This window comes from Mobula birostris, chromosome 1 (assembly GCF_030028105.1).
Source record: "Mobula birostris isolate sMobBir1 chromosome 1, sMobBir1.hap1, whole genome shotgun sequence".
In the NCBI taxonomy this organism is placed as follows: domain Eukaryota; kingdom Metazoa; phylum Chordata; class Chondrichthyes; order Myliobatiformes; family Myliobatidae; genus Mobula; species Mobula birostris.
The window spans coordinates 58,949,566-58,975,446 of NC_092370.1; the positions used below are offsets into that span (position 1 = coordinate 58,949,566).

The following is a 25,881-nucleotide window of genomic DNA, read 5'->3' on the forward strand; positions in this document are numbered from 1 at the left end:
GATTGGCAAGTATGGCATGGGCATCTGCGAGTTGTGGCTGGAAAAAGATCATAGTTGGAAGCTTAACATCCAAGGTTATACGTTGTATCAGGACAGGAAGGTAGGCAGACGGGGTGGGTGGTTCTTCAGATAAAAAATGAAATCAAATCTTTGGAAAGGAGTGACATATGATCAGAAGATGTAGAACCCTTGTGGGTAGAGATAAGAAACTGTAAGGGTAAAAAGACCCTGATGGCAGTTATGTACAGCCCTCCAAACAGTAATCAGGATGTGGGCTACAAATTAAAACGGGAGTTAGAAAAGGCATCTGAAAAGGGCAATGTTACAATAATTATAGGGAATTTTAATGTGCAGGTAGATTGGAAAAGCCTGGTTGGTGCTGGATCCCAAGAGAGGGAATTTGTAGAATACTTACGAGATGGCTTTTTAGAGCACCTTGTGCTTGAGTCCGCAATGGCAATTCTGGATTGATTAGAAAGCTTAGGGTAAAGGAACCCTCAGGAGACAGTGATAGAATTCACGGCATTTGGAAAAGAGAAGATAAAATCGAATGTATCGGTATTACAGTGGAGTACTGGGAATTACACAGCTATGAAAGAGGAGCTGGCCAAGTAACACACACAAAATGCTGGAGGAACTCAGCAAACCAGGCAGCGTCTAGGAAAATAGTACAGTCGACATCAGCATTTTGTGTGTGTTGCTCAGATTTCCAGCATCTGCAGATTTTCTCTTGTTTGTGAGGACCTGGCCAAAGTTGATTGGAAAGTGACACTAGCAGGGATGACGGCAGAGCAGCAAGAGCTGGTGTTTAGGGGGGAAATTTGGAAGGTGCAGGAAAGATACATCGCAAAGATGAAGAAGTATTCTAAGGGGAGGATGAGGCGACCATAGATGACGGGGAAGTCAAAGACAGCATAAAAGCAAAAGGGAGGACTTACAATAGAGGAAAAATTAGTGAGAAGGTAGAGGATTGGGAAGCTTTTAAAAACCAACAGAAGGCAACTAAAAAAACCCATAAAGAGAAAAGATGAACTCTGAAGTTAAGAGGATAATATAAGAGGATGCAAAAAAAAATTACACTGGAGCGGTAGTAATGGGGAACAAAGAAATGTGGAGGAACTTATTTAGTATTTTGTGTCAGTCTTCACTGTAGAAGACTCTAGCAGAATGCTAGAAATGTGAGAGTGTCAGGGTGCATAAGTGTGTAAACTGCTATTAGTAAGAAGGAGATGCTTGAGAATCTGAAAAGCCTGAAGGTAGGTAAATCAGATGGACTATGCCCCAGGTTTCTGAAAGAAGTAGCTGAAGAGATTGTGGAGGTATTAGTAATGATCTTTCAAGAATCACTAGATTCTGGAATGGTTCCAGTTGACAGGAAAAATGCAAACGTTACTCCACTCCTTAAGAGGGGAGGGACTCATAAGAAAGGAAATTAGAGGCCAGTTAGCCTGACTTCAGTGGTTGGAAGTATGTAGCTGTCTATTATTAAGGATCAGGTTTTGTGGTACTTGAAGGCACATGGTAAAATAGGCCAAAGTCAGCATGCTTTTCTAAAGGGGAACTCTTGTCTGACAAATCTTTTGGAATTCTTTGACGAAATAACAGGCAGGATAGACAAAGGAAAGTCAGTGGATGTTGTTTATTTTCAGAAGGCCTTTGGCAGTGTGCTGCACATAAGATAAGAGCCCTTGGAATTGATGGGTTTGTGGCCAAATTTGTGGTGATACGAACAGGGTGCAGGAGCAGGTAGTGTTAAGGAAGCAGGGTGTCTGCAGAAGGACTTGGATAGATTGGGGGAATGGGCAAAGTAGCGGCAGATGGAATATAATGCACAGAAGTGCATGGTGATGCACTTTGGCATAAGGCATAAAGGTGTGGACTATTTTCTAAATGAGGAAAATTTCAATAATAGGAGGTGCAGAGGGACTTGGGAGTCCTTGTGTAGGATTCCCTAAAGGGTAACTTGCAGGTTGAGTTGGTGGTGAGGAAGGCAAATACAATGGTAGCATTCATTTCAAGAGGATGAGAATGCAAAAGCAAGGATGTAATGCTGAGGCTTTATAAGGCATTGGTCAGGCTGCACTTGGAGTATTGTGAGCAGTTTTGGGCCCCTTGTGTGATAAAAGATATACTGGCATTGGAGAGGGTCTAGAGGAGGTTCACGAGAATGGTCCCAGGAATGAAAGTTTGACGGCGGAGACAGAGGAATTGCGAGAAGGAGGTGGCATTTTTGCAAGAGACAGGGTGAGAAGAGGAATAGTCCAGATAGCTGTGAGAGTTAGTAGGCTTATAGTAGACATCAGTAGATAAGCTGTCTCCAAAGATAGAGACAGAAAGATCTTGAAAGGGGAGGGAGTTGTCGGAAATGGACCAGGTAAATTTGAGGGCAGGGTGAAAGTTGGAGGCAAAGTTAATGAAGTCATCGAGCTCAGCATGTATGCAGGAAGCAGCGCCAATGCAGTCGTCGATGTAGCGAAGGAAAGGTGGGAGACAGATACCAGAATAGGTTGTTCCACAAAGCCAACAAAAAGACAGGCATAGCTAGGACCCATACGGGTGCCCATAGCTACACCTTTAGTTTGGAGGAAGTGGGAGGAGCCAAAGGAGAAATTATTAAGAGTAAGGACTAATTCCGCTAGATGGAGCAGAGTGGTGGTAGAGGGGAACTGATTAGCTCTGGAATCCAAAAAGTAGCGGAGAGCTTTGAGACCTTCCTGATGCGGGATGGAAGTATATAGGGACTGGACATTCATGGTGAAAGTAAAGCTGTCGGGGCCAGGGAACTTAAAATCATCGAAAAGTTTAAGAGCGTGAGAAATGTCACAAACATAGGTAGGAAGGGCTTGAACAAGGGGGGATAAAACTGGAGAATCATGGACTTTGTATTAATGGCATAAATATTTATTGTTTGCTTATAACAAAGTTAGTAACAAGGGGACTTCAAGAAGACATTGGTTGAAATTACAAATGCAGTTGAAACTATTGCATAAAAGAATGAGAGACTACATACTGTAGATCAAATGGTGCAAATCTGATAGTGCAGGAACAGAGAACTGAATGGAGAGCTGCATCAAACTTTGGTGATGAAGCAGGTTTAGAAGTCGTGCTTGCTTAAGGAATCCTGATTTCAATAGCAAAGGTTTTAAAGACAAGATTATTTTAACCCTTAACCTTCTTTGTATCCACAATGCCACCAACTTTTGTGTAACCCACAAATTTACAAATCATATTTCCTTCATTGACATCCAGTCACTGAGGTTCTCTGCACTGATCCCTGTGGTATGCTATTAGTTACAGGCTTCCAGTCAAAAAAACGTTCTTCCACTACAATCCTCTGCTTCCCATCAACAAGCCAGATGGGGAAGTAATTAGCTGGACTTGAATGATGTGCTAAACTTAGTACAATCCAAAAATACAGGGTATTATTACTTTCAAACTTTCAGTAAGTTTTTGCAATAACAAAGTAATTATTTAGCTTGTTTCAGTTTGTTTTCTTTTATTGCACAGTCCACGTTTTTTGTATAGGAGATTAAAGATTTCACTTTGTGCTTGTACAGTTTTGATAATGTCTTTAATTTAACCTTCTCTGCCATAACTTATGTTACAGCATTCAGATGAAGTGTTAGATGTTTTCAGAAGCTACAAGTTGGATGATATGCAGGCTTCAAAGAAGAAGCAGGAAGAATTAAAACCACCAGGGGAAGAACATGTTTACTTTGCTAAATTCTTGACCAGTGAGAAGGTATTTTATTGTTTGCAGTTTTAATGAAATTCCATAGGCTATTTGCCAACATCTTTCTGTCAAAAAATTGTTCCATGACAGATTATAACATTGTTGGATTCTGACGATTTTGATCCTAGGTTCTTCAGAAGTCAAGAATGAGGCTGTTGCACACAATCGTTCGTTAAGTACTAAGAGAACAAAGAGATTAAGAAAAGAGGGTAGCAGGAGTAGAATCTAGAAGCAATGGCAAGAAAGAACAGAAAGGGGGAGAGAGAGAGAGATAACCTACATGTTCTGCTCTTCTTTACCAGTTGCTGATAACAGGCATTCCATTCAAATTTGTAGATGAGAGTTAACCAATTAGATAGACCCTCTCCAAATGTAATACTTTCAAATGCCATCAAGAGACTTCCAGAATAATACAGAGGAACTGTAACCACTAGGAAATACAGGAAACAATTGCATATACATAAGTACATATAAAATACAAGGGTGTCTCCGTGATCTCCTACATCTTGCAAGAGGAATTGTCCTGGGATCGATTTTCGCTGCTCCAGCTAGGCACAAATATAAAAAGAAACAAACTTGACAGAAACCTCAATCTAGCCTCAGCCTCTGGAGCCAAAGCCTCAGTTCCCCACTCTAACTTTGTCCACTCACACTTTGGCCGATCCTATAGTGGCCATTCTGCTTAAAACTATCGTTTTTTTTTTTTTACCTTTTGCCAATTCCCTATTAATACAAATGATTTCAAGCTCAGCTGAAAAGCCGAACAGGCCTGCTCACAGTTTTTGCATGTAAAAGTATAAAAGCTTGACATCTGACTTAACTTCCATCTCTGATTAAAGCAGAGATGCTTTGAAGAGAGTTTGTTTAAATGTGGGTGTTTTCCAAATATTTGTTACTTCTATGGATAAGTACAATTGAATTAACACCAAGGAAGTTTATTTTTTAAAAAAGTTATTTAGTACATCTTGCTTAGACCTGTTTCTGATTCACCACTGATTTCAAACTTGGTATTTGTTTAAGAAACTGGTTTCTGCTTCAGTTAACACATAAAAATTGCTGCCTGGCCTGCTGCGTTCACCAGCAACTTTAATGTGTGTTGCTTGAAATTCCAGCATCTGCAGATTTCCTCGTGTTCTGCTTCAGTTGGATATCTTTTCCAGAGCAGTAAGATACATAACACAAATGAAAATGTTTTTATCCTCCTGTCATTCATTTTCATGTCAGCAGAGCAGTTGAGGAAGTACGTGCCAACAGATGTCTGTATGCCATTTAGCCTTCCTACAGCACCCCATGCCCAAATATCCTTATTTTTCCAAACTCATTTCCTGGGCTTTGGAAATGAAATAAAACAAAAATCCCATATGTTTATATGTTCACAAAAATTCACCTGTAATTCTTTTTCCTATTTTACTGCTAGCTGATGGACCTACAACTGAATGACAGCAACTTCAGACGACATATCCTTTTGCAATATTTGATATTGTTTCAGTACCTGAAGGGTCAAGTCAAATTTAAAAGGTAATTGTATATGAATTTACTGTGTATAGTTTTAAGGATGTTCCATTAATGTATCATTAAGTTCTTTGTTAGTTGAAAATGTTTCTAGCATCATGAAATTAAGCACTCAAAAGTACATTTTAAAAAAACCAGGAAGGTCATTGTGCCAACTGAAGTGGAAGGCAAGCAAGACAGAAATTGTTATGCAGGAAATGTTGGGGGCATTTGATCATCTTGATTTTGAAGCACATTTGTAAGCACATCACTCAATTGTGTTCTGAATTAGCTATTTTCATTAGGGAAAGTTACTTAAAGCTAATTAAATGAAAGTAAGTCTTGAAATGAATTGAATTGACTTTATTACTTACATCTTTCATATATGTGAGGAGTAAAAATCGTCTCCATCTACGTTACATCTCCATCTAAATGTGCAATGTGCAATTTATAGTAATTTATAATAAATAGTATGTACAACAGGACAGTCAGTATAACATAGAAATACAATTGTGTCAGCATGAATTAATCAGTCTGATGGCCTGGTGGAAGAAGCTATCCCAGAGCCTGTTGGTCCTGGCTTTTATACTGTGGGACTGTTTCCCGGATGGTAGCAGCTAGAACAATTCATTAACAAACTTGGTTTTCTTCATTGTGTTTTCCCATCAATTAATCTTAGCTAATCATGTCTTTACCTTTCTCTGCAACATTATTGTCCTGCTGGGGTCCTTAGGATATTGGTTTCACTTTAACAAAATTATTGTTAACATTGTGAACTATCCTAGGGAATGTTGGTGGTGTTACACGGTTATTGGAGTTGATATTATCCAGCTGACAGACATCTTCAGACACTATTTCACTTTTGCTAGATAATGGTCAAGTGTGGGAAGCCTGTTGGCTTTTCCCTTAAATATCCAACGGACTTTACTCAGCTGAAATCATCACTCTTAGTGTCAGCCAGGAATCACATTGAAGCATATTTTTAATCTGAATACTGAAAAAAGTTGTTAAAAATCAAACATCCAGAGGGAAATGCACAATGCAAAATAAAAAGAATAATGAGGAATTTGTCTGAGCCATTGGGGGAGTATTGGTGCAATTTAATTAAAACTTTCTGCTAAGATGATCTCCATCGTACATAACCTTTCACTGGTTTTGCTTTCTCTCTCAGGCAACTCTGAAGGAGTGTTCCCCAGTTTATTTTTCTTTACTACTTTGTTTTTCTCTATTATATCTTCCTCATTGCTGAATGTGAAGATTGGTCTAGTTAGTTTTATTCCAATATGCATTAAAACTTAATACTTTTAGAGTAGTGAAACTGGGTTGCGGAGGCTCAGTTGCCAAGTATACTTAAGATAGATCCATAGCTCAAAGGATTTTAAGGTTAGTACAGATAAGTGGCACTGAGGTGGAAGCAACACATATCAAAGTTGCTGGTGAACGCAGCAGGCCAGGCAGCATCTCTAGGAAAAAGTACAGTCGACGTTTCGGGCCGAGACCCTTCGTCAGGTGGAAGATTGTTTGTTGTCTTCTTGAATGGTAACTTCTACCTCTAATCCTAATGTTCCCATTTCCTTATTCAGAATTGTGTCAGGAAGGTGTCAGAAGCATTAAGTAGTTATTTTGGAAGCAATGCACATCAGTAGTGATTTATAGGATATTTTGTAGAAGATGGTTTTCAAAGCTGTATGTGAAGATAAAGCTCAGGAGTTGCTTTGTATTTTAGGAGCTGTGAAGGTAAGAAGATTTTAAGGTTAGAGATGAACTGCAAGGAACAGATGAATAGTAAATTATGTTGTGTGATGTTTACTGTATGTTTTTAGTAGGAAGTTCAAACAACAACCACAGAACTCACAAATAATGAGTAATGTTTAGACACATCTATCCACCTGGAGCTATGAGAACACAATTAAATGGAGTATGACACAGTGTAATTCTTTCTCACAGTTCCTATTGTGTATTAACTGATGAGCAGTCTCTTTGGATTGAAGATACCACCAAAGCAGTTTATCAGGTTGGTTAAAATCAATTAATTACCAAATTGTATTACAATTAAACCTTCCCAAATATAGTATTTATTTCAAACATAAATGTGCTGAATTTGTTTTATTTTTCATTAATCTTCACATTATATGGTTATGCAGACTAGTAATTGTAAGTGATTTCCCTGTACCTTGCAGCCCTTGTTATTGCAGCCTTGGTAAATCACTTACATTTAGTTGGTGCTCAGTAGTTCCTGCTCCTGTAATTATATCTCTTCTGCAAGAAGGAGCGTTTTATTTTCCATTGATTTGTTAAAGGATATTGATGTCATTAGGGTAAAGATGTTTACAAATGTACTTTCCAGTCTGGAATCGGGCCCCTTGGTTCACTTTATTCATGCTGACCATCAGGTCCCAAACTAATCTTGTTTTCTGGCACTGTAACCTTCTCTCTGTCATGGTATTTCAAGTACTCATTTAAGTACATTAATGTGGTGAAAGTGCCAGTCTTCACCATTCCTTTGGGCAGTGGATTGCTCTGGGTGAAAAATAATGCTTTTCAAATCCCCTCCAACTCTCTGTGCTTTCTGACTTTGAAGACCTCTGCTGTGTGTTTTAAAAAAAAATAAAGTTCTGTTTTTCCTATATATAGGCACCCATTAGTCTTGTGAGACCATGGATTTGCGCCTTGGAATGTTTCCAGGGGGCAGGCCTGGGCAAGGTTGTATGGACTGGCAGTTGTCCATGCTGCAATTCTCCCCTCTCCACGCCACCGATGTTGTCCAAGGGAAGGGCACTAGGGCGGATACAGCTTGGCACTGGTGTCGTCGCAAAGCAATGTGTGGTTAAGTGCCTTGCTCAAGGACACAACCTGCAGCCTCAGCTGAGGCTCGAACTAGCGACCTTCAGATCACTAGACCAACGCCTTAACCACTTGGCCATGCGCCAACACATTTCCTATAGGTGCCCATTATATATTTATTTCTCCCCATTATATATTTATTTCTCAAACAATCCACCTCAGCCTTCTCCCCCTACAAGGATATCCAGTTTCTCCTCATAACTGAAACACTCCCAGGCAACTCCTTGTCAATTTGGATTTGCAGGAAGTACTCTATGGCCCAGCTAATTTTTTTTTATGACTGTACCATAATTTTCCTCTTGCATTATATCTCATTTAATGGAAACAAGAATTTAATTCAGTGTGCTGCCTCAACCACCTTATCTACTTATCTGCTGACTTTACGGGTCGTTATGTACATCAAGCTCCCTCAGTATTTCATAGGGTCCTACCATTCATTGTGTTTATCCAAGCCTTACTACTCTACCCAAAATGTATCTCTTCACATTTACAAGATTAAGATTCATTTTGTCATTTCTACTCCCATCTTACAAATTTATCGGTATCATCTGTTGCCCAAGGTAGAGTATAACACATGGTCAATCACGCCACCAGTTTTTGTGACATCTGACTTATTCACAATCAGATCATTAATGTAATTAACAAACAGCAAAGGTCTCAGCATAAATCCTCATGCTATATCACTGGTCAGACTTCCATTTGTAAAAACAACTTCATCATCACACCCTGCCTTTTATTGCCAAGCCAGTTTTGGAGCTGGTTTACCAAATTGGGTTGCATGAGATGGGCTTGGATGAGAGATTTCTTAAAGAATCTACTGATGTCCAGCTTCTCCCAAGATATAATCTCAGTAGTTTAATTTCCCTTTACAAAGTCTCATTGCCTCTCCAAGTGCATCCTCCCTCTTGGACTCCTGAGAAGTTATTCATCTCTTCAGCCCACTAAATCAACTAGGACCTTCTCCTTTTCAACATAGGTTGTTCTGGGATCCTATCCTTTTCCCTGAATTGTAGTTGATATTTGACCAGCCTTGCATATTGAAGCTGCAAGTATGGTAATTCTTTTAGTTAATTCAATAAAACCGGATCAGATGCACAGTTATAGATCATTGTTTACTTTCACATTTTAGATATTTGAGTTTACATTTGACCTCAATCATTTGTTTGTCCTCCAGTGTAAAATTTTGTGCAATATTGAGTGTGCTGACATGTATTTTCAACGATATGGTTAATGCCTTTTTGTTCCTAAATTTGCAGGTTTAGGTAGATGGGGAGATACAGCAGATAGAATTTTTTCTCTTTTGATTTGAAACTTCTACGCAGTAACATTTGCATTAAGAGTCTATAAAACTATAGAAAATATTCTTGCTGATCCCAAAAAGATGAGGATTTTTGATAAAAATGCTCCCTAAAATGTTTTTGTTTTTTGTGTAGTTGTTCAAAGAAACACCACCTGATGGAGAAAAGTTCTCTAGCATGGTAGAGGTATGATAAGTTATTTTTGTTTTGAATTTCTGATTTAGGTTTTCTGATACTAGGTAGTTAATTAATGATAAAGCTGTTTCTTACATGCTGTCACAAGTTGGTGAAATGGGACAGATGCTGCAGAGCATTGTTCATTTATTTCTTGCTTATCGTATGTGCCAGATGTGGGTGCCATGGTAGCTTAGCAGTTAACATGATGCTGTTACAGCTTGGGGTGTCGGGAGTTTGCAGTTCAGTCCCTTAGCATGGAATGTACGGGATTTTTTCTGGGTACTTCCGTTTCCTCCCACAACCCAAAGACGTACCAGTTAGTATGTTAATCGGTGATTGTAAATCGTCCTGTAATGAGGTTAAGTTAAATCGGAGGTTGTTGGGTGATGCTGGGCGGCCTGCCGTGAAGAGCTGGAAGGGAAGGGTCTAAATGAGTAATGCCGAGCAGGGCTCTTGAACCAGTTGAACTTTGACTCAATGTGATTTTTAAGCTCATGAGATCTTGCCTAGGATATCTCACTTTGGTGGGGTTTTTTTGTTAGAGATTTTCACAACTTTGATTGTTTATAACTTGGAGATGATCTTCCAAGTCTGTTTAGGTAATTAAATATCTACACACTAGAATTCAAAAAGTTCAAAGGCAAATTTTATTCTCAAGGTACATGTATGTCACCATATATAACCTTGAGTTTAATTTTCCTGTGGGCATACTCAGCAAATCTATAGAATAGTAACTATAATAGGATCATCAGTGAAAGATCAATCAGACTGCAGAAGACAACAAACTGTGCAAATGGAAATATAAATAAGTAGCAATAGGTAATGAGAACATGGGATAAAGAGTCCTTAAAGTGAGATCATTGGTTGGAGGAGCATCTCAGTTATGGGGCAAGTAATGTAGTTATCCCCTTTTATTTAAGAGCCTGATGGTTGAGGGGAGGTAACTGTTCTTGAACCTGGTGCTCTTATGCCTTCTACCTGATGTGACTGCAATGAGAAGAGAGCATGACCTGGGTGGTGGGGATCTCTGATGATGGATGCTGCTTTCTTGTGACAGGTTTCATGTAGATGTACTCAATGTTTGGGAGGGCTTTACCCATGATGCACGGGGCCAAATCTACTACTTTTTGTAGGATTTCCCATTGAAGGGCATTGGTGTTTCCATACCAGGCTGTGATGCAGCTAGTCTATGTAATCTGCACTACACATTTATAGAAGTTTGTCAAAGTTTTTGACGTCATGCCAAATCTCTGCAGACTCCTTAGGAAGTAGAGGTGCTGCAGTGCTTCCTTCAGAAGCCACTCACGTGCTGGTTCCAGGACAATTCATTTGAAGTAGTAACACCCGGGAATTTAAAGGTGCTAATCCTCTCCACCTCTGATGAGGACTGGCTCACGGTCCTTTGGTTTCCCTCTCCTGAGGTCTGTAACTAGTTCCTTGGTCTTGATGACATTGAGTGAGAGGTTATTGTTATGCCAAATTTTCAATCTCCCTCCTGTATGCTGATTCATCACCACCTTTGCTTCGGACCAAAACAGTGATGTCATCAACAGAATTGATCTGATCTGACTCGTATTTGATTACAGCATATATTACATAGTGAAGAGAACTGGATTGCATGGAAAAATGAAGGCTGTCCAAGTTTTGTTAAAGAAAGGTATATTCTTCACAATTTAATCATACTTTCTACATCTTTGTTATTCTTTTGTCCCCTTTCTACTTCAAAATGGAAAACTAGCATTTTGATCTGTATATCTACCACTGTTTTCTCCTATTAACATCTATAATTATAAATTAAAGCAAGGGTCTTTTAGCAACTTTGTCATGAACTTTTCTTTTTAAAATGCATTTCAAGCAAGTAATGTTTCCCAAGTAATTACTGAACAGCATCGGGTGGATAGGTTCCCTTTTTCCTTAGTTTGAATGTCATGTGCTACCTTAAGAAAGATAAGGAATGAACTTGATGGAGTATGCAAGTTCTGTTTCATTTCCCTTAAGACTCTTAATTAAAATGTATGCACACATCAGAAATCATTGATTCATTCTCATTAGTTATATTTGGTTTTCAAGACCACCTGATTCCAAAATTCCAAAACCTGCAAGAAAAAGACCAGCTCCTGAAGATTTCTTTGGAAGGGGACCAAATAAGAAGGTCTTGATGGGAAAGTAAGTATATAAGAAATTGAGATTAAGACAGAGCAAGCATGGTTGAGTTGGTTTATTAGGTAAGCTGTACCATTTCACTAATATACCTGGTTTCCTCTTAAAATTAAACATTAAAGTTATACGCCCACTAAAATTAGGATAGCAGAGATGGGTGCTCTTGGTTTTCCATTTTTGTCATTCAAGTGAGATATACATGCACATAGTATGAATCTTTCTAGCTGAATATTGTAAAGTGTGCATCCCTCCACACCACACAGTCCAGTAACTTCTCTGAAAGAGAAAGCTGATGGATGCTAAAATAAGCATAGCTTTCTGCTTTGGCCTCACATAGATTAGTAACTATTTACCAGTGTCAAAGCACATTTAACATAGGAATTTTGTAGCTCTCCACATAAAGATTTAGTCATTCTTTCCAGGCAGAAATCAAATTTGGCTTTTAAAGCCAGGATAATGTTATTTAGAAACATAGAAAACTTATAGCACAATACAGACCCTTCGGCCCACGATGTTGAGCCAAACATGTGCTTACTTTAGAAATTACCTAGGGTTACCCATAGCCCTCTACTTTTCTAAGGTCCATGTACCTATCCAGGAGTCTCTTAGAAGACCCTATCGTATTCGCCTCCACAACCGTTGCTGGCAGCCTATTCTACGCACTCACCACTCTCTGCGTTTTAAACAAAAACGTATCCCTGACATTTCCTCTGTACCTACTTCCAAGCTTCTTAAAACTGTGCCCTCTCGTGTTAGCCATTTCAGCCCTGGAGAAAAGCCTCTGCCTATCCACACGATCAATGGCTGTTGTCATCCTATACACCTCTAGCAGGTCACCTTTCATCCTCTGTTGCTCCAAGGAGAAAAGGTTGAGTTCACTTAACCTCTTCTCATAAGGCATGCTCCCCAATCCAGGCTAATCCTCGTAAATCTCCTTTGCACCTTTTCTATAGTTTCCACAACCTTCCTGTAGGGAGGTGACCAGAAATGAGCACAGAACTCAAAGTGGGGTCAGACCAGGGTCCTATATAGCTGTAACATTACTTCTCAGCTCTTAAGCTCAATCCCACGATTGATGAAGGCCAATGCATAGAGTCAGCCTGCGTAGCAGCTTTGAGTGTCCTATAGACTCAGACCCTAAGGTCTCTCTGATCCTCCACACAACCAGGTGCTTACTGTAGTTTCTAAAATGATGTCAAGATGACTTTGATGTCAAGAAAGCTGTTCTTTAAATCTTTTCCTTGAGCCTTGAAAGATTATCTTATGGTTAACAAAAAAAATCTAAAGTGCTGTAAAATCTAATGCCATCTGAAATCCACTTTCAGACTGAGGCCCTTCATCAGGACTGGAAGTGAGGGATGAAAGTGCCAGAATAAGAAGGTGGGAGGGAGGAGGGAGGGGCAGGAGGACAAATTAGAAGTTAATAGGTGAAGCCAGGTGGGTGGGAGAAGGGGGAAGAAAGAGGAAGCTGGGAGGTGATAATTGGATAAGGCAAAGGACTAGAGAAGGAATGTGATAGGAGAGGAGAGTGGGCCATGGGAGAAAGGGAAAGAGGAGGGGCACTGGGGAAGGTGAGAGGAAGAGGTAAGTGGCCAGAGTGGGGAATTGAAGAAGGGGGAGGGGAAAAATTATCAGAAGGAGAAATCTATGTTCATGCCTCCACCCTGAGAGTGGTCCTCATCATGACAAAAGATGAGGACATTGTCTGGGATGTCGGAACAGGAATGGAGATGAGAATTAAAATGTTTGGCCACCAGGAAATTATGCTTTTGGCAGATGGAGCAGAAGTGCTCGACAGTCAGCCCCTCTCTCCATTTACTTTGGGTCTCACCAGAATCAGGATCAGAAGTAGAGGATGCTGCATCAGGAGCGCTGGATAAGTGGACAATCACAATAGATTCACAGGTGAAGTGTGGCCTCACCTGGAAGGACTGTTTGTGGCTCTGAATAGAGGTGATGGAAGAGGTGAATTGGCAGGTGTTGTATTTCTGTCGCTTGCAGGGATATGAAACAGGAGGGAGATAATGGGCAGGGACAAATGGACAAGGAATCATGGAGGGAGCAATCTCTGGGGAAACCAGAGATATGAGGGAGGTAATGACATGATGTGTGGTAGTGTCCCATTGAAGATGGCGGAAGTTGCAGAGAGTGATGTATTGAATGTGGAGGTTCATGGAGTGGTAAGTGAGGTCCAGAGGAATTCTATCCCTTTTAGTAAAATCCAGTGCAAGGCTGGTAATCTTATGCAGAGTTTGGTGACCTGCCTGAGGGGAACAGCAGTGAATTGTAAATACTTTTGCAACCATCTTACTACCACAATTTTTATTACGGATTTTCTGGTTTACTACTGGAGGTTTTGCATGATTTGAAGACTTATTCTCCTTTTATAGTATTCAAATCAGCTTCTGAATTTTGTAAATGAGGTGGTACTTCATATCTAGTAAATAGTAATTTTTTTAATTCCACAGTGAAGAGCTGACACGGCTATGGAATCTCTGCCCTGATAACATGGAGGCATGTAAATCCGAGAGCAGGTAAGAGATAGTTTAGCTACCTTTTATAAAGCAGTTAGTTTTAATAAACACATATAAAAGTTGCTGGTGAACGCAGCAGGCCAGGCAGCATCTCTAGGAAGAGGTGCAGTAGACGTTTCAGGCCGAGACCCTTTGTCAGGACTAACTGAAGGAAGAGTGAGTAAGGGATTTGAAAGTTGGAGGGGGAAGGGTCTCGGCCTGAAACGTCGACTGCACCTCTTCCTAGAGATGCTGCCTGGCCTTCTGCGTTCACCAGCAACTTTTATGTGTGTTGCTTGAATTTCCAGCATCTGCAGAATTCCTGTTGTTTGTAGTTTTAATAAAGATGAGTTATACTGATGATACTTGACATCTGTGGAGAGAGAAACCTTGTTAATGCATCAGAATAATAGACCTTTCATTTAAAAAAAAACAAAAATGGTAATACGCTAATGCGTAACAGATCAAGTTACATGTGCAGAGAGAAACTTATGCTTTCTTGCCCTCACTTTGCATTCCTTCAGCTAAATCAGCTGTAATTAGTAAGATCCATCATCCCATCTTTGACAGCATCAACATTTGCATCATCACAGGAGAATCTGTCTCCACCCTACCACATCGACTTCATTCCTTCTGTCTCCTCACTTGGTCTATTTGGAATTAATGACTGTGATCCTGCATTGATCTGCTGTGACAATAGGCTCTGCTCCAGCTTTGTAGTTTTTGATTGAATGACTTTGAAGTCCTAAATGAAGGATGTGAAGTAATAAGGGGCAGCAGTTACACCCATTAATAAAAGACTTCATAAATGTAAATAATTCTGACATATGGTCCATTTCCTGTTGTGATTGAGTGTATAGTGTACCCTATAATTTATAATCTCCTGAACAAAAGTATATTTGCATTCCTGCAAACAATATTTTAACTAATAATTGGTAGTCATTTTTATATTTTGATCTTTACACTTTAGTTTTGTGTGACGTGTGAATATATTTATTTCTAATAATTTAGTGTTTATAATTTCAGAGAGTTTATGCCCAGTTTAGAGGAGTTTTTTGAAGAAGCTATTGAACAAGCTGATCCTGAGAACATGGTTGAAGAAGAGTATAAGTAAGTTACATTTCACAAACTTAAAGATGTAATTCTTTTAACTAGTTAAAATTATGATTATCCAAAATATGTTCACGTTCCAACAGTGTTTAATTTAATTACACAGGGTGGTAAATAATTCCAATTATGGTTGGAGGGCATTAAGGCTGCTAGCTCGAAGAAGTCCACATTTTTTCCAGCCAACCAATCAGCAGTTCAAGAGCTTACCTGAGTACCTAGACAATATGGTTATCAAATTGGCTAAGGAATTACCTGTGAGTATGTCAGCTTCATATTCATGATTTAATTATGCAGTATGGATATATAATATGGTATTGCCATATATTGAAAAAAAGACATCTCAATAACACTCATTTAGAATCTGATGTTCTGATTCATCTAATCCATCAGTAGTTTAACATTGAGCAAGTGTCTGCAAGCACCTTCTGCTTCCCTTGCTACAGTAAGAATCTAAGTTGGATTTAAGTTTTGGCAAAAGTTTAAAAAAATCTTGCTTTTACTCAATTTTACGATCATTTGAGTTAGTGAAGTATTTTATTTTTAATTAGAGATACTGCACAGTTACAGGCCCTTCCAGTCCAACAAGCAAATGCCAACCTATTCGACCCATGTGACCAATTAACCTACTGGCCCATATGTCTTTGGAATGTGAGGAAATCAGAGCGTCCGGAGGAAACCCAGTGTGATGAGTGTTAACTTCAAGTATTAATCCTCAATAATAATCTCTGATTACTGATAGGCACCTTTATTGGCTCAGCTAACAAACACACCTGAATTTACAAAACTAAGTACCTGTGTACACACCCACTCTGTTTCCCTGATCTTCAATGAACAGTAAGAAACATAATACCTAAGAAAAGGAGTTTATACTGGCAAGGCATTCTTGTTGATCCCAGTGTAATCTACACATTTCTGATGTGGGGTGATCCACTTCTGCAGTTGTTGATCTCCGGAGTTGTTGCTGTCTGTGCTCCCAAAATCCTCCATTCATATTCCTTTCCTTGTCAGATCAATCTATTTCAATTTCATTGGCTCAAGGATATCTGACAGACCTGCATTAGCTCCTCATTGGATGTGGCCCAAGGTTACAGGCAGTATTGCTTTATTGCTGTTTTCATCCTTTTGACCTTGGTAGTGCCTTTTGTTCTGTCCATTTCAGACTGGTTCAAACCAGGTCAGCCAAATACTGGGCACAGACGAGCAGGTCACTGGCTTTTCCTTCTGCATGCCTCCCACTTTAAATAATAGACAGCTTATTATCTAAGAATGGTCTCATGTTTAGCAGATCATCAGCAGAAACTCTTTGTGTCTACATTCAGTTGTTCTGACTAAGTTATCCCTGGGCAAGAGCCTGTTCACTAAACAGTTATCAAAATGGCCACTTCCATTCCTGCAACCACATGGTAAGGACAAAGAACTTTACTTTATCTATTTCCACTGCCCTTACCTCATTCCTATAAGCTGATTTGTAGATTGTAGTTTCTCTGGCCAACACCGGACAGTTATGGAGAGAATGTACAAATTCCTCTGGGACAGCAGCGGCAATTGAAACTCAGTTGCTGGTGCTGTTATAGTGTTGTGCTAACTGCTACACGACTGTCCCATCTCCATTTGTAATATTTTCAAACAAAAAGAACACAAAGCACTTCACTAAATATTTAGGGGCTGAGGGCAGAGATCTTGGTCAGAGTAAGTTGAAGGTTTAAAGCAGTATCTGCATAGGTATTGCATCGGAGAGGCCTGAAGAAAAGTTCGATTTCCAGCCAAATTGGCAAACACTAAAATAGTTGTAATTGGAGTGCAGTATGAAAAGAATTAACATGAGATTGTAATGAAAATGAAAGGTAAGTATATCTATTGAAATAGAGAAGAAAAGGTGAAAGAAGTTTGAAATCACTGCATGAAAAATAGAAGCCTTGTGAATGTGATTGAAGAAAAGGCTAAATGAGATAATGAGTGCTGGTGACAGAAGTCCTAGTTTCACATTTGCTTATTAAAGAAGTTGTTCTTAATTATGAATGACATGCAGAATTTATGATAGAAGAGATTTAATGGCAAACTCCCAGGGATAAAGGAGTCATTCAAATTTGAATTGCTTGTCTAAAAATAACACTTCTGATTGCTTCCAGCCTCCATCTGAAGAAATAAAGACAGCAGAAGATGAAGATGAGGAAGAAGACAATGATGATGCATTGCTGAAAGAAAGCAATGAAAGTAAGTAAGATTCAGATATTCCATGAAATGTATTAAAAGTTCAATGCTACTCAGCATTTTTATATCAGATGTGGGACCTGTGAATATAACTAATTCTTCAGTGTTTTTCCTCCAGTCCCTCTCCCCAGAGTTGGTAGCATTGATAATAATCTAAGGAATGCATGAATAATACTTATAAAAAGGAAAGAAGAAACATTAAAGGAAAACTCCAAACTCAAACAGCATACTTTACCACAAGTTTTGCCAGTTCCAAGAGAATATTCATATTATTTAATTGTGAATCTTTCACTGATTTATTATTAGCCACTAATTTCCCAGAAAATTAGTTGTTACCATATGAAAATGGAAGGTAGTCTGTTGCTGGCTGAAAAATACATGGAAATTTAGGAGATTCATGAATGTTATAAATATGGGCCTGGATTTTGCAGTTAACACCACCGTGCTTGATCTCAAAGAAATCTGCTCATAGAGATCTGATAATCTTCATTGTTTATCTTCATGGTATGGATTTCTCTTCTTAATGTTGGTAGCTTTTGGTCATTAAGGGAAGATCTAGGATCTAGCAAAGGTGATATCAACAGAAAGGTTAGCAGCAGCAAAAATCTTTCATTTAGGTGATTATGAGCTCAGATGGCAAATATGGAAGTAAATGTGCAAGTAAATGTTACTTGAGCATTTTACAAAGCAAAAATAAGCATTAGAATGAATTCACAACAAGACGACATTTTCAAAATACTAAACAATCTGCAGCTTTAACAAAGCACTAGTCTCCTGTGTGTCATCCATTTCAAAATGTTGTTTTCATATTAAGTACAGTATTTTGAAATAAAAATAGAATCCATACATGAATAATTGGCTCTTTTAGCATTAGGCTATATTTTAATTCTTGACTTGTTTGGAATTAAAAGCTTATTCACCTTCTGCAACAAAGTAATATTTTACATGGTCTTTTTTGCATGAGTGATTATCTTGAATTCTCATTCTTGCATTGGTTTCTGGTGATTAACAGGAGATTGATGCAAAAACTATACAGTAGCATCCAAAGGAGGTGCAGAGCATCACTGACGATTCACACTAACTCCTGCATTTTCAAATACTGTGTCTATCAACTGCTTTCATTATGATAGTGGGAGCTCACAGATTCAGCATGACTTTTGATCATAGCTGAGCCCAACATCAGTGAGGCAAGAAAAATTATATTTATGGATGGTCATTGAGGAAAGTTGTTGCTACTGCTGAGTCAGGTGGAATTCTTGAATAGCTCCAGTAATTCATCACTCAAACCAATTGAGGAGGAGTTTTTATAATTGCATTTTCTTGCATTAATGACTGCTGTGGTTCTATGAGTATTCTTTTAAAAATCATTTGAGCAATAGTAAAAATTTCTTTCTGACAGACTGACCCTTTTTAATTAAGAAGTATGAATGCTACTATTGTGTGTGAAATTAAACTAGATTTTAAATATATATCTTGACATTGTTCAAAATTATTACAGTTGGAATCCATTATTAACGTACTTTGTTGTGGTATGTGATCACTGTTCTGGTTTCAAATGACATTTTACCACTAAGAAGACCAGGATCAATCTGTTCACCATACATAGGTTGCAGTGTAAATTTCATACTTAATTAACCAGCAGTGCTTAACCAGAGCATCATTAAACATGATGAGCCTGGAGGTAGAGAGTTTCAGTTGTATGGATCATAAAAGTTAGAAAATCACTCAGAGTTAGGAATTGCAAATCAGTAAATGGAAAAAGTCAGAACATGCATTTGTTAATCATAAAAGTGACAAACAGATGCACTTCTCAAAAAATATTTTAAAATATTTCATGAAATCATTTTTTTAAAAAAACAAACTCCAATATTGACATTTCTAGTTTCCCATGTATTTCAGCCAACAACAGCAGGCTACCTGACATCATCGTCTGGTGACAAAAGGCTGCTAAAGACCTCTCCCCAGCAGTTAATGGTTGCAATCAGGTAGGTAGAAAAATCCATTTTGAAGGCACTTTTATATTGTGTATGGGGTCCTGGGAAACATTCCTCCTGTTGAGATCTGTGACCTTCATGTGCCATACTACCTCATCAGGCCTATTAGAAGTTTAAAAACTAAAACTGAAAGGAAATAAGACCAATTAAAATAAGAATAGACCATGTAGCCCCTTGAGTTTGTCTGATTTTCGAGAAGTTCGTGGCTGACCTTGCACCTTGTCCGCTTTCCCACCAGGCGCATAGCTACGGATACATTCAGAACTGACACCGATATTTTAGGGTGCTAAAGGGAATCAGTCATCTGGCATCCACTGGCCTTCAAGATTGAGTGCATTTAGGGAGAAGCATCCCCTAGATATCATATAATGTACGTAATCTAGATTTTCATTTCCTAAAACTGACTCCAGGTACAGGTGACAGGAACATTGGGCATTTATAATTAACATTTCTTTACAAAAGGTTTGGGGTTTTCAGAACTGGGAGTATGCTGTTTCTGGAGTTTTCCTTAAAATGTTTAAACTTAAAATCATACATTTTCATATCAGTAAGTCATTTGTTGAAGCATGCAAGATGTCATTATAGATTCATCCTTTCTGCATCCATTCCAATGTAATATGCAGGTGATTAGTTATACTACAGTAAGTAGAAGAACCTATTCTAAAGCTGTTGGAGTACTTTCCTGAATTCCTTCAAAGAAGCAACAATATTTTTTCATGAAGAAACATCTTTTTCAAATTGGTATGAGGAGTACTGATGAGTATAGAGTGATAAAAGGTAGGTTTTAGATATCATTTTAAAGGTGAAGAGAGAAATCAAGCACATGGTTTCTGAAGTACCAGAGATTAGGACTGAATTGGTTGCCAAAGGTGGGAAGGCAGATGCAAGGAAATAGAATGTCTATAAGAAAATGAGATTGGAATATTACAATGATGAGTTTCAAATCCACTCTGTTAGAGATTAATAGCATGCTAAGATTATTAACAATCAACCCTGAGAAAGTGATGAAAATAGATAAGGAACTGGGGAACAGAGCTGAAGTGGAGTTTCTAGCTGGGACTGGTGGTTTTAGATGTGATGATGAATAGAGGAATGTATTGACATTTTTCAGCCCTAGTTTCAGATGAACAGTTTTCCAGGCTTAAGCTGTTGAAAGGAGTTCCATTGTGTAAGCATGCCTGGGAAAGCTGAGCCATTTCTGTGAAAATGTCCTTAGAGGATTGGTGAACACTAGAATTTCGAGTGAAGCTTGAGCCACCTTGCCTGCATTTGTCGATGAAGAAATTAGGGCTGTCACTTAATCTGTTACTTTTAAGAACATCATCCAAGCAGATTATTAACAACATGGGCCTGGATTTTTGGACAGTAATAAGCATTGTGTTGTCTCTGATTCAATTGTGTAAATTCCCTGCCAGCCTTCCTTTCAAAAGCTGAATCATAGTGGTAATGTCTTGCCAATTTAATTGCCATCACATGGGATGAAGGGGAGGCTTGGGCAGGGTAGGTTTGGGGAGCAAGCCTAGCCACAAACATAATTTTAAATAGGTAACAAAGTTAAATTCCCAATTAGACGTTCAGAAATCATAGTAAATTGATAAAATTTTAAAACAAAATTGAAAACATTGAAGAGACTATGATTAGGCTGTTTTTAAAAATTGTCATTTCCAGCACTTTTCCACTGTGTCTCTGGAATTAATGTTCCTTCTGTTAGCTGGTTAATTTTCTGCAACATTCACAGCCAGATCTGGCAGGATTGACTTGAGCTGATGCTCCAGTATTGGGTTGCTTAGCTGACAATTGCACACTGACTTTTGTGTTGAAGCATCAAGTTGGGGCTTTATGTTCTAAGTTTGCTTGATGCTGCACTCTCTGAACCAGGGCAAGTTGCTTAAAGGTAGTTGTAGAGTAGGGGAATTGCATGCAGATTGTGGTGGTACATATTATTTATTCTCCTAGTGGTTCACAGGGATGAACGACTGCCAGTTTTGAATTGGCAAACTTAACATGATTTTCAAGTACAATTGAGGGTGTTCTTGATGGAAAGAAGGAGACTTAAATTTCAGATGTACTGTGCAACGTTGACCTCTGCCATTACTCTCCTTCACTGATGCATCTGCCATGAATAGATTGGTGCGATGAGCAAGGGACAACATGTCCCCTTATGTGGGTTCCATCAGTAATCACAGTCATTTATTATGTCCCATAGAGTTAGAGCAATGCCAGTTATTGAATGGTTCCCGTAAAGAAGGTAGCATAGTAAACTGATCAAATACTTAATGGCCTACACAGAAGATATAATTCATAACCTCAGTTGTTCTGATGAAGAAAATGTGATTCATGATATTGTGGGCACTGAGAAAGATAATAAAGGCAATGATGTTGGAATAAAGGGAAGATGACCTGTCATGTGGCAAGGATGAATGAACTCACAGCAAAATAAACTTTTGAAACTCCATCAGGACGAAGGGTCTCAGCCCGAAACATCAACTATACCTCTTCCTAGAGATGCTGCCTGGCCTGCTGCATTCACCAGCAACTTCTATGTGTGTTGCTTGAAATTCCAGCAGATTTTCTCGTGTTTGGTTTGAATCTAGTTCACAAGCAGTTCTTTAATTTGGGTCAGGAAGGAACATTGAAAACTACACCTGGGAATAATAAAGCTAGGTAGCAGTTGCTGAGAAGACATCAAAGACATCACCTTGAACAATTTGTATTTAAAAATATACATTTAAAAAAATTCTACAGTTGCTGGACATCTTAAAAAAAAATAGAAAATGTTGGAGGAAAGCAGGTCAGGCTGTAACTGCAAAAGCAGAATAGTCAGAGACCTTTCATTAGAACTAAGGAAACAAAAGCTTGTAAAACTCTAGGTAGTAGAGGGAATGTCATATTAAAACCAAGGTGACTACGGAGAAAAGCTGTAAACAAGGTCATCTGGTCAATGAATGAATGCAAGGATGAACGCATAGACAAAACAATGGAGTTGCGCAATGTAGGAGGACTTAGTCAAGCTGAGCTAATATTATAGATGGATAACTGATACGGACTGAGAGGTCAATTTACTTTAATTTGTAGAATTTATTGGAGTAAAATTAAGATTCTGTCTTTGTTCTGTATCATTGCTAGTAGCTTAATGGCAGTAAAGTTGTTAGAAGCAGCCTGAGGTTGTCCAAATGCAAGTCCTTCAAATAGAGTTTTTTTTAAATCACAGAAGAATGAATAGACTATTGGTAGTAGACATTATTTTGTAGGTTCACTGGTTCAAAGACTTCATTACTAATAACAGGCTCCATGATATTTACAGAGGGAATAAAGAAATTAGGCTCTTACGAAATACATATATTTTAGCATTAATTGTTCAGAAATCCTGATGGTCCTGCTCCTGGCTCATTCACCCATTTAGAATGTGAGCTAGCAGTCTGGAATGCGGAAGGTTGCATGGCAGAGCGCAGAGACAGTGGGCTTGATGTGTAGTTGGGGAGCTATGTATTGCCCGTTCTCTTTAAATTCAGATTTTGCTGGAAAACTTATTGTACTACTAAGTACTATACTGTATTATCAAACTCAAATTCAGCATCCTTAGCACTTTGGATCCAGACTATAAAACTTACTTAGTTATTGGATTTTACTCTTAATCAATAATGTGCTTCGCACTTCTGTTGCATGGTAGCTTAATAAGTTTTCCAGTTAACCTGTTGAGTTTAAACAGAATGGGAAATATAAGAGCACTTGGTACCATGGCTACAGACTAAATAAATAAGATTAGTAGAGCTGGGCCAAAGGGCCTGCTTCTGTGCTGTATGACTTGGGAATCCCACTCCTGTGGCTCTGGCGATATACCTTACTTGCAGTCTGAACTAATGAGTAAGACAGATCCTGAACCACCTGATTTCTGAACAATCGGATGCCAAAGTCTGGAGCTAAAAACAAACTGCTGGAGGAACTCAGCAGTCGTGCAGTAGCTGGAGGCTAGGGAATAGTTGACAGTTCAGGTCGATACAGGGTTTCCACAGATGCGGCTTGATATTTGGAGATCCTTTAGCAGATTTTTTTCTTGCAGAATTCACTTTTACTGTAAAAATCAGTTAGAAAAACAGCTGTGTTCCTTTTCAGATTTCCAGTATCTGCAGGTTTTCTTACCTTCAATTACTGACTTGTGATACTCTTAAATTGCAGTTGCAGCTCCATATTCCATAATTAATAATTGTCAATCTTTACAGAGAGCCCTTTACACTTGCCAAGTTAGGGGGTTGTTCCTTGTGTACCCAATGAGGCACTTCTCAAATGCAAGCTCCAACTGTTGTAAAGTGAAAATTTTCAACCATTTGCTTCAGCAGAATCATTTTATCTCTAGACTACAAACACTTAGAACTAACAGCAAAAATTTCACAGTATAGAAATATAAATGTACAAGTCTATGATCCTTTTAGTGAGTTGAGAATTTATTTTAAATAAATGTTGGCCAAGTAATGAATGTATGATGGTAGCTGCACGAAAAACAATACTATAAAGAAAGAGCAGAGCGAGTCTTTTTCAGAAAATAAAACTTTGGCAGAAGTATCCAAGATGACAAATTCAAGGTAGAGAGCCCTGTACTAACAATACAAGTTGAAGCATGTTGTGTCATATACAATCATTTTTATTTGAAGAAAGGAAGAGAGGCTGCAATTCACTCACCATTTTCCTACAAAATAACTAGCAAGTGTTTATAATAATTATTTGGGAATATTATTGCCTTAGTGTTTTATTCTCCACTAATTAGTTGATCTAGCTTAAAGTTTTTGTTTAACTTGGTACAAATTGGATTATAAGTAAATTATTTTTTCTTTATTTTTAGGTCCTGATTTGCACACTAAGCTTGTAACAGATGAACAGATAGATATATTTGCCAACAAGCTTGGAGAACAGTGGAAAGTATTGGCACCCCACTTTGAAATGAAGGAGTCTGACATCTGTGGAATCGAATCTGATAGTGAGGATGTGAAGATGCGTGCTAGGTTGCTGCTAGTTGCTTGGCATGATCGGGAGGGACTGCAAGCAACAGTGGAGAATTTTTTGTCTGCGTTGATTGATGCTGGTTTAACTGAACTTGCAGAAATCTTGACAAATGAGGCTGATAACATCAGCTAGTTATTAACTGAAGTAAACAAGTGTATAAATTGACCTTATTTTCTTTTTTACTGTTTTATTTCAAATAATGAGGCAGTAAATTTTACAAGTTTTCTAATATAAACCGTTTTCTGTAATACAGCAATTTCTTCTTGCACCGATTCCGTTGATTTTTGTGTTCCTGACCCAAACTCTCCATACTTTTGCAATGGTAAGGAATTGTTGCCTCATTAAAATTGCAGCCATCTTGTGTAATTCTTAACCCTCTTAGCACACTTTTCTATTTGAATTAATGGATAGATGTGACTGATTACTTTTAGCTTCCAAGTTGAAGAGGGAAGTATGCACATAAATATGATCAGTTCATAGTTTCTAATAGTGGGGAAATGGGATTAGAAGTTTAGAAATGAAAAGTTATTTGATTTCGTTGACTTCTCCCTTGGAGGTACATATTGATGATAAAGGATATAATTCAAATAATCTCAGTTTTATTTTAATATGTACAGATCAACTGGTTCCTGTGGCTTGAAGATATAAAACTTGCTTTGCTATGCTGTGCCAGCACTGAACACACTGCTGAAACATTAATGACTGTTTCAATGAAAAAATATGAAAATGCACAATGTAGACAGTTGATGTGCTCAAACTTTTAGTATCCACCTGTTTGAAGTCCTTTACATACAAGTTATCATGACATTGTGCTGAAGACATAGTCACCTTTGAGCAGAGATGGGCAAAAGAAATGGGGGTGCAAAGAAGCCAGAAATGAAACAATGCAGATCTGCAACCGGATTTGAATAAAATGAGAATTTTAAATTGTGTCACAAATTTACTAAGGCGCAACTGTGCACCACTCTAACATACTTCAGTGACAAATTACATTTAATTGTCCTTGTTAAACCGTGCTTTTTCCAAGATATACGTTGTGCATATACAACTGTGCTAATACCTCAGCTATTCTATGGTTGCATATACCACCATTCATTTTACCTTCTTCAATATGACTCAATTATTCCTTTTCCCATGCTTCACAGTGATCTACACTTCCAAGCAAGGCCTTTCTGGTCCATGAACCCAGAAGCAAATCTCTGCTATACCAGTAGAGATAAAATAGTTTAGGTAGCTATTCAATTGCCATTACAAAAAAGACATTTCAAAGTGTTGTTCCATTTTTGTCTGAAATAAAAACATCGTATTTAGCGCAAAGTAAACCAATACAGATCAGTTGCCTACATCTGCTT

General features: G+C 38.4%; 1 protein-coding gene across 4 annotated transcripts in view; it reads left to right on the top strand.

Annotated features, from left to right (window-relative positions):
• Positions 1–25,456, top strand: part of thoc1 (THO complex 1) — a 59,761-nt gene extending 34,305 nt beyond the window's left edge. For 3 of the 4 annotated variants that reach the window (XM_072255666.1, XM_072255683.1, XM_072255673.1), the window contains exons 11-21: positions 3,608–3,742; positions 5,151–5,251; positions 7,172–7,238; positions 9,502–9,552; positions 11,130–11,200; positions 11,614–11,709; positions 14,172–14,237; positions 15,243–15,326; positions 15,433–15,580; positions 17,456–17,540; positions 24,369–25,456. In XM_072255666.1, coding sequence (XP_072111767.1) covers positions 3,608–3,742; positions 5,151–5,251; positions 7,172–7,238; positions 9,502–9,552; positions 11,130–11,200; positions 11,614–11,709; positions 14,172–14,237; positions 15,243–15,326; positions 15,433–15,580; positions 17,456–17,540; positions 24,369–24,661 — 1,197 coding nt within the window. In that variant the 3' untranslated portion in view covers positions 24,662–25,456. Of the gene's footprint in view, positions 1–3,607; positions 3,743–5,150; positions 5,252–7,171; positions 7,239–9,501; positions 9,553–11,129; positions 11,201–11,613; positions 11,710–14,171; positions 14,238–15,242; positions 15,327–15,432; positions 15,581–17,455; positions 17,541–19,436; positions 19,523–24,368 lie in introns of all 4 variants that reach the window. The other variant, XM_072255693.1, reaches the window with a different exon arrangement.
• Positions 25,457–25,881: the final 425 nt, after the last annotated feature.